A 13319-nucleotide genomic window follows, 5' to 3' on the forward strand; every position below is an offset into this window, starting at 1 on the left:
TTTTAAAAATCCATGCTGAATTATTTATGGATAAGGTGTCATCATTCAGCAAAAAGTATACAGAGAAATGAAGCAGGTGGAGCTAAAAATGTTAATTGCTGGATCTAGCTGGTACCTAAGTTCTTTTTATTTTTCTATATCTTTGACATTTTTCACAGTAATTTTTTAAAGACTTTTTTTATTGATTTTTTTAAAAAATATATATTTTTATTTATCTCAGAGAGGAAGGGAGAGGAAGAGAGAGATAGAAACATCAATGATGAGAGGGAATCATTGATCGGCTGCCTCCTGCATATTGGACTGAGCCCGCAACCCAGGCATGTGCCCTTGACCAGAATCGAACCTGGGGCCCTTCAGTCCGCAGGCCAACGCTCTATCCACCCAGCCAAACTGGCTAGGGTTTGATTTTTAAAGAGAAAGGAAGAGGGAGAGAGAAATATCGATCAGCTGCCCCTTACCAGGGATCAAGCCCAAAACCTGAGCATGTACCCTGACTGGGAATCAAACCAGCAATTCTTCCATGCACGGGACGATGCCCAACCACTGAACCACAACAGGCAGGGCCTCGTAGTAATTTATTAAAGTAAAAGCCACTTATAAAGAATACACATTGTATTATTTTCCATACCAACAACTGTAAACCTACTTTTGCCCCACCCCGTTTCTATACAGTGGGGCCTTGACTTACGGGTTTAATTCGTTCCGTGACGGAGCTCGTAACTCAAATTACTCGTATGTCAAATCATAAAGTGAACAAGTGAGACAGGCTGATGTTGTGGCGTTCACTGTGACGTTCGCTGCGCCAACTAGCGGTGGGGTACCTGAAGCTGGCTCGTAACCCGAATTTTAGCTCGCAACTCAAAGCAAAAAATTGGCCGAGAGACGGCTCATATCTCAAAAAACTCGTTAGTCGGGACACTCGTAAGTCAAGGCCCCACTGTATATCTGAGCAACCCAGGGGGTATCCTGTTGCTTGGCAACTCTAATCAATAGGAATCGGCTTCCTGGAATACTGTTAGAAGAAGAAATAAGAAGCCACATCCTGCCTCAATTTTAAACAGCTCTGTGATTGGTTAGCAATGTCTGCCATGGATATGACATTAGAGAGTGGTGTCTCGCATGCTATCTGCTGGCCATGCTTGCTCTGAATCATTCTCCGTTAGCTCTGCCTCCCATCGATCTCCCAAGGAAAGGCACGGAATTGGAAGAATTGCCCAAGGTTTAGAAAATGTATATGATTTGTTTAGACTGAGCTAGAACCTGTGTGCCTAGATTTTATAACCAGGTTTAAGTTAACACGCGCTAAGAATGCGGTGTTCTGGAAAAGCATCTGTTTCTAGGCCTGGATCTACTCCATCTGTTTTGCCTGGCCTTCGAAGTAATGTTTCTCTTGAAAAGGTCCCACCTGTCTTCACCAACATTCTTCACCCGTGCGGGGGCGGCCGGGAGGGAGCCGCCGCCAGGGCTCCCAGCTGGACAGAAGCTGGCGAGGTCAGTGAGGCAGCTCCCCCAGCGGCACAGGAACGGCTCTGTGACCAGTCTTCCCCGGGGCCAGGCCTTGTCAGGGGTCGGGGGGAATCATAGCTGAGCAAAGCTGCCAGGGGGCGGTGGCAGCACAGTGGACAATTACCCAGACAAGTCACACCGCTACCGTGTTGCAACTGTTATTTTAAGCTCATTCTCGAATGTTCTGTTTAGGGAAGAGGCCCAGGAGTTTAGGCTATGAGCCATGGGGAGGGCTGAGATGGGGCAGAATGCCAGTGACCTCGCCAGGAGGCGGCCTGCCCACGGGGCCTGTGTGTAAGCACATCACCACTCAGGAGCTGGGAGGTCTGGAGGGGCGGAGGGGGGGTTGCAGGGAGGAGAGGGGGATGGGCTGACCCTCTTGCCCATATTGAGGTCAGGCCTGGGGGCAAGGCCTTCTGGCCCCCGCGATGCCCCCAGGGCTCAGAGTGGAATCCAGGGAGCCTTCTGAGAAGAGAGCCTGCATCTAGCAAGCTTGGTGTTTATTTGGTGAAAGCAATGGCTTCCAGATGTTAGCGGGACTGGGGGCCTGGGAGCCAGCAGTGCATGGGGGCCCATCTCTGTCACTGGTGGGGAAGGAATGAAGACTCTGGGCTTGCTACCCTGGCCAGATGGCTGCTGGTCAGCCCTTCCAGGCAGATCCGCCGTCCCCCATGGCTCCTCCCACAACACTTGACAGCCAAGGCAGCTGAAGAAGCAGAGAGGGGAAGCCAGGGCCCCAATGGGCCTCAGAGCCACAGATTGGAACACTGAGGGCCCCATCCTGGGCCCTGTAGCTTCAGGAAGCTGGTGGGCATGGATGAAGGGAGAGTTCTAGCCCCTGCCAACTGGGCGCCCCGGGCATCTGTCCCAGGCCCTGCTTTCCAGAGCATAGGGCCGCAGTCACAGCCATCGCCCACCCTCGCCAAGGGCTCCTGCGGCCAGGCCCTGCGCCCAGGGCTTCCCACGCGCGTGCGTCTTCCTTGCGCCCTCACTGCCGTCTCACCAGGCGGGGGCTCTCATAGCCCCGCTGTGCGCGCGAGGACACGGAGGCTCAGAGAGGCTCACGCTGTGCTCCGGGGCACACTGCCCACAGGTGGCAGCTGGAGTCTGAGCCAGCATGTGGCCCTGACGCTCCCCCACCTCCTCCTCTGGGAAGGGTCCAGGATGAAGTCATCTCCGGGGCCCGTGCCTCCTGATCCGTTAATCAGAACCACCTGGGCAGGACCTCCCCACCCCCTGACTGTCCCAGAAGGCCCTCACCTTTCCCCTGGCCGAGCGGATGCACAGAATCTGGGCACTTTCCATATTAGCACCTGCTGGTGCCAGACAGGGGAAGGGTCTGGGTCCCCAGCATGGGGCTTCCCAGGGTCCAGGCAGGCTGCAGTCTGCAGGCTGAGGGGACTGCCCACAGATTCTGACCCGGTGTACTGAGCGGGTGGGAAGCCTGGAGGACAGCTGTGCTGGGTCAAGTGGCAGGCAGGACCCAGCTCAGTCTCCATCAGAACTGCCTACTTCAGGACAGGCCCGGGGCCGTGCTGCCTGCCTCCCCCGTCTGCTACGGGATGGCAAAGGCTGCAAATCCCCCTGGCCAGGGGGAGGGGACCCCTGGTTCCGTGAGGCTAACCCCACAACTGGAGAAAGCTCCATGCTCAAAAGCCTGGGACCTGCGCCAGACACAGTATCCCTCTGTGCCCAGCACCTTCGGCTGCCCTGGCACATAGCAGGTGCACAGTCAGCCAGGGGCGGCGGGAGCGCGGAAGGTGTCGCCCGGCCACGCTGGACCCGCTCCGAACAGGTAGGAGGACTGCTGCACACGGCGGGACTGCTGCAGCTTCTGCGACTCCTCCCAGCTGCAGCGCCTTGGCTGGGCCGAAGGCCCCGTCCCCCTCCTGGAAGGATGACCGCAGCCCTGGCTGCCCGGCCGCGTTCCCAGGCTTTGCCGAATGTCTGGGAACATCTGGAAGGGACCAGGTCCAAGGCATTAAGCTAACAAATGGCAGAGCTGTGTGTCCAGGAAGGAGAGGGATCCAGGCCCCTACCCGGAGGCGGCTAATCCTAGCCGTTGGCGGTCCCACCGAGCGCTGCCCAGCCAGGCTCCCGGGCAGGAAATCTGGCACCGTGGCCACGAGCCGGTGGCTTCGCCCAGGTTCCCTGCCTTAAGGGAGAGAACAGGGAGGTGCGGGGGGTCCCAGCCCCACACCTGGGCAAGCCGTCCTCGCCTACCCGCCAGTGGCCCTGGCAGGAACCCAGTTCCCCTGCAATTGCCCAAGCAGGTCTCCCCCCAAAACAAGGACAGGACCAAGCCATCCCCACACTGTGAAATGCCTTCCACCCTGACTTGGCCAGCTCCGGGCCAGAATAGACGGACAAGCCAAAAATCACAGCCTAATGTGTCACAGAGAACCATGAACGCCATCTGCCAACAGGGAGTTAAGACGCTAATCCAAACACGCCTGGCCCGTTCCCTTCAGAACATAAATATACAAGACAAGAAACCCTCTCCAGCAGGAGACGTGGGGCTGCCTTCTCCTCCCAGGGCCTCAGGCACAAGGGACCCTGTCTGTCCACTCCCCGGCCATTTACCAAGCACCTGCTCTGCGCCGGTGGCTGGACGAGGTGCTGGGGATACAGTAGCACCCGGGCTCAGCCTCGGGGAGCTCATGGTTGTAAAATTACAGTGATGCAGAGCCGCACGGGGAGGGCAGGAAAGGAGACTTAATCTTGACGGGCAGTCAGAAGGTCTCCCTGAGGAGGCATATTTCCGCTAAGACTGGGAAGATGAGCAGGAGCCAGGAGGCAGAGTGCAGAGAACAAGGCGCATAAGCAAAGGCCCTGGGGTAGGAAAGACAGGGGCCCTGCAGAAATAGCAGAGGCCAGCAGGGCAGGGGCGGCGGGCAAAGGGGCAAACCCAGGTGAAGGGATCAGAGAGGCAGCGGTCAGAGAAGGTGTGCACCTTCCCAGGGGACAACAGGAGGGCCTGTGTGTGGGATCTGTTTCAGAGGAATCCAGCGGGATGCTGGAGCCAGCTCACGGGCTCAAGAACGTCGGCCTGAGCGTCCCTTTCCAGCTCTGCTCAGCGAGTTCCCGGGACAGCGCGAAGGGAGCCAAGGCAGGATTTACACCACGGAAGGGAGTGTTCTTGCTCCCGCCTGTGAAAACTGCCCGGCAGGTCCTGGAAGGACCCCTCTGGCTCCTGAGAAGGAATGGCCTTGCGGGGCAGAGGGAAAGCGGGGGGAGCCCTGGGTGGCCGATGGAGCCCGGGGGACAGGAAGGGCAGACACAGGTCCGAGAGCAAGACAAGGACGCAGACACCTGGTCGGTGCCGACCTGAGTGAGTCCGGACCGTGGCCAGCCCCGCACTCAGCACCGCTCACCTGTGATGGCGACCCGGCGCCCGAGACACAGGACGCCAGGGAAGGCTCACCTCGGTCACCTGCTGCTTGTCCAGGTGGAACACCTGCCCAGAGCTGGTGGCAGCGATCTCCTCGTAGGCCAGGTAGCCAGGATGCGTGCGGTCACCACAGTCCCCCGTCAGCACGAAGACCACCTGGAAGAGGGACACGCAGCCTGGCTCATGGCTTCCCCGACCACCTTCCTCGGCCGTGAGTGGCAGGGACGAAACAGGGAGAAGGGACGGGGCGAGCCCTTTCTCCTCTCTGGGCTCAGGTGACACATCTGTCAAATGGGGAGAAGAGCACCCACCCCCCCGGGCGGTGCGGGGTCAGGACTGGCGCAGGCCAAGGGGTCGGCGCAGGCCCGGGAACGCGAAGGTGCTCCATGAACCGGAGCGGCTATTCAGCTTACAAGGAAGGGAATGGAAATCGACTCTGCGCCGAGGGGCCCCGGAGGCTGCAGAGTTAGAAGAACTGAGTTTGTCGTCGATGGGACCACAGAGCAGCTGTCCCGCCCCAGGATGTCCAGCAGCAGCCCTCTGCGTTCCCACCACAGCCCTCCCTCTCCCCTCAGCCAGCCAGGGCCCCCTCGGCTCCCAGGTCCTGAGACGGGGTGCAGAGGCGACGCCAGGAGGAAGACGGATGGTGCGGACGCTGACAGGGTGTGTAAGGCGAGAGCGGTGTGGGCTTTGTCAAGGACAGGCCTCCCCGGGAGGCGCAGGCCCTGGCGGGCGGGGACCCGGGGCATGAGCACACACTTGGAGTTCACCAGACCAGCTTGGGGCTAGGGGGTGGCCGGCATGGCTGGCGGAGGCTGGACCCCGGGTGGTGGATGAGAAGCACCCAGACTTTGCTGTCGTCGGGGCTCAGGGATGCCCAGCTCCCCTGGAGTCCCCACACGCAAGCCCCCGGGCGGTTCGCTCACCTGCGACTGTTTCAGCTGCAGGAGCCGCAGCAGCTCATCCTTTTTGTGATAGTCCTTGGCCCGGGCGTCTGAGAAGACGAAGATGAAGGAGCCGGGGTAGGAAACCTCCACGGCGGCCTTGATGGCCCCCACGCTCATCTCGGGGCAGTCACCGCCTCCCTGGAGGACAGGGCGTGTCAGCAGCTGCAGCCCGCCTCCCCTAGGGGGACCCACTAGGAGCACCTCTGAAACCAGCAGGAGGGGGGATCCCTTGAGCTGCCTCTGTCCTGCCAGCCAGGGGTCAGGCCCCATCCTGACACACAACGCAGCACCCACCAGCTTCATTCAAATGCTCAGCATCACTCATTCATGCAGCCGTGCAGGAGTGACGGACCCTCCCAGGGGCTCTGGTGTGGGAGGCAGACGCCACATCAATAAGCACAACACGATGATTTAATTACCATCGTGATGAGTGTTACAAATGCGGGAGGAGGGAGGGACCACGGGGACATCCAACAGAGGCCTGGAGGACTGAGGGGGAAGGGAGGCCAGGAGGAGAGGTGGGCGCTAGGAAAGCATTCAAAACTGCTTCCCTAAACCCTCTGTGTACCCCTGCCCTGAATGCATCCCAAATGCACACACACACACACACACCTGCCTCCCCTCCCTGCCACCAGCCGGGCGTTCTCTGTGCCACCCGGGTCTGCAGCCCAGCCCAGCAGCACGTCTGCACATGGTTCCTTTGCAGTAAACGCCTCTCTCCTGGGCTCACACATTCACCCCACCTTCACCCTCTCTGTCCCGGCCCTGTTCTGGGCCCTGGGGTCCCTGCCTTCAGGAAGCTCCTGGTCTCGAAGGAGGGGGGCGGGGGGCGGGGCAAGGACAGATGCCGAACCAGGGTGTGCAGCGCAGCACAGAAGCTCAGGTGGCCACGGGGCAGCTGGCCTGGTCTGGAGCCTGGGTTTGGGGTCTGAACTGGAACCTCTTGGATCCTCTCAGCTACCACACGCTCCTGCTACCCCTCTGTCCGTTCACTAAATCATAAGCACCTACTATGTGCCAGGCACAGGGCCTCCTCCTGCAGGTACCTGGTCACTGAATAAGAGGAAGGACCCCTAAGGCACACGGTGCAGGTCCAGGCAGAGCTGGGAGGCAGGTACTAGCCCTTGCCAGAAGCCCATCTTGGCCCCCCGGCGTCTGAGAAGACCTTGGCCTCTGGCAGGGCCCGGGAAGAAAGTCCCAGAGAGCCAGCAGCCAGGGGCAGGACAGCCCACCTGCACGTAGAGTTCTCTCAACTCCCTCTGGAACACCGCTGGGTCCTCCGTGAGGGTCACAGGGCCAACGTCTGCAGGGGAAAGAGAGGGGCCAGGTAGGCGTGGACCCCCAGGTGCACGGCCTCCATGGCTGGGGCAGCAGTTCCACGATGTGCCCCCCGTGGTGAGAGGGGCCGAGGTCTGGGCCTCAGAGACCCCCCTGCAAAATGGGACGTGGTGAGGGAACAGCTTCCAGGCCTGGAAGGGGGGCAGACCGCTCGGCCCTCTGCGTGCTCCAAGCAGGCCCAGAGCTCCAGGGGCGTGCAGAGCTGAGACACGGGCAGCCCAGCTCCTCCCTCACAACCGCAGTGCCCCATCTTCTGTGACCCCAATGCCCCCAGGAACCGCCCTCATCGTCGGTGGGGAAGGAATTCTGGGAAGACAAAGAAACAGCATCGAGCACATCATGTTTTGGACCTCCCAGCAACCGTGCAACACCCCGCTGATCAGCCAGGGGGACACCCCCAGAAACTCCTCCCATATATTAGCTCATTTAAAAGGAGCAGAATCCAGCGACCAAGGTTGCCTGCACCCAACGCTGGGGGGACACAGAGCAACCGCAACCTGCACCCACGGCCGGTGGCAACGCAGAATGGTCAGCCGCTCCGGGAGACGGATGGAAATGTCCAAAACGTTCAACGTGCACCTGCCGCGCGACCCAGTCCGTCCGCGTCCAGGTATTCGCCCAAGAGAAATGAGAACACGTGTCCACCAGACATGTGCTCAACTGCTCACAGCAGCTGTACTCCTAAGGGCCCCGAATGGAAAGAAGCCAGCCGTCCGTCACTGGTGAATGAATAAACAAACTCCGGTATGTTCACATCATCACAGGCTGCTCCCAAGGAGAGAGAGCAGCTACCAGTGCAGGCAGCCACACGGTGCACCTCACAGACGTCACGCTGCAGGAGGGAAGCCAGACACAGCATGCATACTGCACGGTTCCATTTATAGAACGTTCTGGAGCAGGCAGACTCCCCTAAGGTGAAAAAACCAGGACAGAGGGTGGCGGGGGGGCAGGGAGACGCAAAGGAGACGTTCTATATTGTGATAGGAGTGTGGGTTCCCCGGCTGCATCCGTGTCAGAATGGGAAGCGGGGACGTGTGCATTTCAATGTATGTAAATTTCACCTCGTAAGAAACGAACTATAAAAATGATCCCTGGGGGAGGGGGAGGTAGGGTGGCGGGTGGGAGGAGGTATAGACAAGAATGGCAGCGTTTTCCTGATACTCAGTGATGCGGGGTGATGCGTATGTGGGAATTCATTGTACTCTCTGCTTACTTTGTGTGTATTTGAAATGTTTCCTAGTAAAAAAAATCCCCCACCCCCACCCCCCAATGGCAGTAATTGAAAGACACAGAAACAGGACTAGACTTTCAACTGGCCATGCTGGCCATGTGGATGATAGGGGTTTGCAAAGTTTTTCAGACATCTGATCTCTTTGAGAAATTGTTGCCTGGCCAGTGTGGCTCAGTGGTTGAGCATCAACATATGAATCAGGAGGTCACGGTTCAATTCCCAGTCAGGGCACATGCCCTGGTTGCGGGCTTGATCCCCAATAGGGGGCGTGCAGGAGGCAGCTGATCAATGATTCTTTCTCATCATTGATGTTTCAATCTCTCTCCTTCTCCCTTCTTCTCTGAAATCAATAAAAATATATATTTTTTAAAAAAAGAAAAATTGTTCATTTGATTCCTTGGTGAACTCTAGCAATGGACTATTTTTTAGTTTAAGAATTCTAAATTCCAGTCACCCCAAAGTCCCCACACGTATTAACTGGTCAGCAGACCTTAGCAGGAAGCCGGTGGAATTACCCAGCATTCACCCACCATCGAGGAGGCGTCCAGACTGCAGCTTGTCGGCCGGCCGTACACTCTGAGAGCGCCCCCCCCGCCCCGCCCCGAGGCCCCCGCCTCCGTGCTCTGCATTTACTCATCACGCCCAGCACCCCCTTCCGTGCCTGCACTGGACTTCACCGAGCCTTCCCTGCACCCGGCCGGCCCCCTCCCGCCTTGAACAGCAATGCCTGCAGCCAAGCTCTCGGCCCTTGACCTCAGACGGAGCTGCCTGGACTCCTGGCTCCGCCCTGCACCGGCCACGGGGCCTCTCGGCGCTTACTTCACTGTCCCTGGCTTCCGTCTCCCCATCTGCAACGTGAGGCGGAGAATACCATCCTCGCTGAGGACCAGCGCGAGGACGCAGTGCAGCCAGGAGGCAGGGCAACGCCTGGCAGGGAGCTTGGCACGGGCGGAGGCTCAGCGAGTGGGGCTGGCCCTGCTGACACGAATAAGTTCTTGTCCACGCTCCAGCCCGCAGCCTCACGGGAGGCAGACAGGCAAGGACAGCCCTGCTCCAATATGAGTCCTCAAATCCTCCTTTGACCAAGAAAAGCCATCATTTTACTCAGCATTTGTTATTTCTTTACGACACAATAATACAAATGCACGTAAATTCACGTGTGGCACTGGTGACACGGTGACTCTGCACTTACTAAGTACCAGGCCACGTGCTGAGATGCGTCCTGAGGATGAGCTCACAGAGTCCTCCCTGGCAGCCCAGGTCCAACGCTTAGGCACATTTTACAGAGGAGAAAACGGAAGCCCAGAGAGGTTAAGAACCTGCCCAAAGACACACAGCCAGGAAGCGGCAGAGCTGGGACAGGCGTCTAGGTCTGCACAACTCCAGAATCTGAGCTCTTGACAGTTACCCCCTGTGCACTGGACACAGAAATCCTGGACAGGCAAACTAGGGGATCCCACCAACCAGAAATCGTCCTTTCCATGTTTACATCTAACCTTCAAAACCCGTATGCTTATTTGTAAACGTATATCTTCAGTGGCAAGCTGGCACAGCCACGGCATACTCAGTCCCAGGGTGCCTTATGTGCCGCACCAGCTCAGCCAGGTTCAGTGACCCTGAAAGGGGGCGAGGGGGTAAAGGATGGAGAAAAGACAGACAAGAAAGCTGGGTCTGGATGGGACGCTGCTCCCAGATGGAGAGACAGGCCAGGGACCACAAGCTGTGTCTTTATTTTATAGCCAGAATCCACGAGGCAAAGTAAGGGCGTGACCAAGATGTTTACAACATTCTCCTGGGTTTCAATCCTACTCAACTACATGCACCTGAACTCTATCGAGCCCACATCACTCAGGCACGTGGGGCCACGTGTTCGGACCATAGGTTCAAGCTCACAACCATAGCTGTTGGCTATAATTGTGCTGGGAGGGCCCTGCCCTCCAAGCTGGGACTTGCACGTGGCCATGAGAGGACTGTGCCCTCTCATTAGTCCGAGGCTTGAACCTGCCCAAACACTAGCTGCTCTCCACAATCTTCCATAAGTGCAGACCCCTGTAAGCAGACTTTTATGTAAGTGTAAATAACACACTATTTTTAACTTTTTTTTTTCCCACTGAACAGCATATTGTGAGCATCTTTCCAGGAGGCCAAGTCCTTGGCTCAAAATCACCTGTGACGGCTGCCAAGGCCTTCCTTTGTATAAACGTCTAATAACGGGCTTGCCTAATCCCATCTTGTCTTCTCTCCAATTTTTATCACGAACGATGTCACCGAGAACGTCTTCCCATACCTCACATGAGAGCGGCAGTTCGTTTCCTTGGAGGGAGGCCCGTAAGCAGAATGTCTGGGGCAAAGACAAGGCCGTTCGTAAAGACACTGGCTGCAAATTCAGTCACCTTGTTACTGTCTTCCCTTCCCAGAGGTCCCCGCCTCTGGTCCGTCCACCTGCCAAGGTGGAACCACCATCCTGGTGCCCGGCTTTGCTCACGTGACCCTGCTCAGGAATCAGCAGCGACTGCGGGGGGCTGCACACCGGGTGAGGCGCTGCAGGGCGCGGCTGTGACTGGGGGCCCTGCGCCCCGAGTCATGAACTGTCATCCATGTCAGCCTGTCCCGACGGCTCCCAGCGCTGGAGCCGTTCTCCCCCCTTTGCAGCAACGTGAGAAATGGAGTTGGGACTGTGGGTTATCACCAATGAAACGTCCTCCAGTTGGAAGGACCCCCTCCCCCTTTTCTGCCGTCTCTGTGCTTCCTGCTGGGGGAGTTGAGGGCTGAAGGTTGTTGCGCTTCCTTTCATGGAAGATCAAGATGGGTCACAGGGAGCCGATTTCGGTCACGGTTCTACTTGGCAAGGTAGCTGTTCCTGGACTTGCAGTCACATCATCCCTCCAACTCTGCCGGCTGTCACAGGGCCTCCTCCCTGGTCTGCCTCTGTCCCTTCGCTTCTTATAAGGCCCTCGGGCACGCTGGCCCGCTCCACTGCAGTCTGACCTCATCCTAATCCAGGACATCTTCAATGGCCCCATTTCCAAATAAAGTCACATGCGGAGGATGCAGAGAGGACTTGAACTGTGTGAGGACTCGATTCAACTTAGAACTATGCCCGAGTTTGGTTCCAAGCCTGTGCCCTTTGCCACAAGCCATATACTGCCTGCAGCACTGGTGGCGATGGCAATGGTGATGGCGATGAGGACCACTGGGTTAATATTTACGAAGCCCCCAGTCCTCTTCTACGCACTTTGTATGCACTCACTCAGAAAAAAACGTGCAGCAACCTACAAAGTCTACTATCACCCCCATGTCATAGACGCAACTTCGAGGCCCAGGCGGCAAAAGGGCTGCCGAGGTCGTACAACAAGGAAGCCGCAGAGATGGGTTCAAAGCGGGGCTTGTCTGAGCCCAGATCCAAGCTCCCCAACGACCCGGGAACCTGTTCCCAGCCCCTCCTGCCCGATCCTGCGGGGGAGGGAGGTTCGTGACTGGAGGCAGGCATGTGCCAAACAGCTGGGCAGATGTGGCAGCCACCCTCGGAGCAGCGCACAGCTCAGACCGCCAAGCCTCCACGCGGAGAAGCACCGGGGCCAAGGGGCTGGGTTTTCCCCTCGGGGCAAGACTGATGGTGTCTATTTCATGATGAAAAGCTGGGTAATAGTCAGGTCACAAAATACACACACACACACACACACACACACACACACACACACCCCGCAGACAGTGCGGCCAGAAGCCGGGCTGCCCCAGCTCACAGGCGGGTCTGTAAACGGACCACGTTTGCTCTGCCTGCTGCACCCACGCCCCTGGCTGGTTAAACCACCGAGCAAAGCTGGCGGCGGACTGGGGCCCAGAGGAGATGCTCAGACTCCCTGACAATCAGACATTGAACGGGGTCACATTGCTCACCTACCACCTCCACCAAAAAGGGGAGCGTGAGGTCCCCAGGTGCAGCAGAGGTGTGGGCAAAACGCAGCCTCATACCCTGCTGGCAGGAGGGCATAACGGTGCCGTGTGCGTGGAGGACGGTTTGGTAACAGCTGTCAAAACTGAAAGTGACCAGAGGCTTTAATAAGGCGACTGCATTTCTGGGGCCCTCGCCTACAGATGTGCCTGCAAATGTGTCTGCCTTTATTATAGAGAAACGGAAAGCCACCCATCTGCCACCATATGGGAATCCCTGGGTAAATCCAGGTAAGACCAAGATAAATTGAGGTCCCTTTGGTAGTGTCTTCTGTGGTCATTAAAAACAGTGAAGTGGGCCCAGCTGGTGTTGATCAGTGGTTAGCGTCTCCCCGTGAACGAGAAGGTCCCAGTTTGGTTCCCAGTCAGGGCACACGCCCGGGTTTGGCTCTATCCCTGGTGCGGGGCGTGCAGGAAGCAGCCGATCAATGATTCGCTCTCATCACTGGTGCTTCTCTCTCTCTCCCTCTTCCTTCCTCTCTGAAATTAAAATGTGTGTGTGTTTTTTTTAAAAACAGAACAAAACAGTGAGGTGGGTCTCCATTTCCTGATAGAGAAAGAAATCTATGATTCATCATGTGTGGGGGGTGGGGGGGGAAGCAAGCTGCAAGCAGGATGCACAGTACAATCCATTTTCTATAAAATAAAATAAAAGTAAGGGGATATATATGTATGTGAGGGAATGACACACACGATCTGCAAGGACACAACACCATTAAAAAGTGTTTGCATCCCTTGAGAGTAGAATTAGTGGAATATTTACAAGGTTGTACTAATTTTGCAACATGGACGGAAACTGAATTCATTAACTGAAAGAGCTAAGCCCGGATACTAAAGCAAGACCACAAAGAAAGAATAGCCCTTATTGATTCTATGCATTGAAATAAAATGCAAAACTCCTACATAAAACACTGGCGTGTCACATCCAGCGGTATCTTAAAGAAGCACCCACCAG

General features: G+C 57.0%; 1 protein-coding gene across 1 annotated transcript in view; it reads right to left on the reverse strand.

Annotated features, from left to right (window-relative positions):
* The window catches only part of HMCN2 (hemicentin 2), a 136104-nt gene that overhangs the window by 116092 nt on the left and 6693 nt on the right, over positions 1-13319 (reverse strand). Inside the window, exons 2-4 of the mRNA XM_036329346.1 lie at positions 7077-7147; positions 5824-5982; positions 4931-5053 (exon numbers count right to left, since the gene is read on the reverse strand). Of these exons, the coding sequence (XP_036185239.1) occupies positions 4931-5053; positions 5824-5982; positions 7077-7147 (353 nt within the window). The remainder of the gene's footprint in view (positions 1-4930; positions 5054-5823; positions 5983-7076; positions 7148-13319) is intronic.

This window comes from Myotis myotis, unplaced genomic scaffold (assembly GCF_014108235.1).
Source record: "Myotis myotis isolate mMyoMyo1 unplaced genomic scaffold, mMyoMyo1.p scaffold_m19_p_12, whole genome shotgun sequence".
Lineage (NCBI taxonomy): Eukaryota > Metazoa > Chordata > Mammalia > Chiroptera > Vespertilionidae > Myotis > Myotis myotis.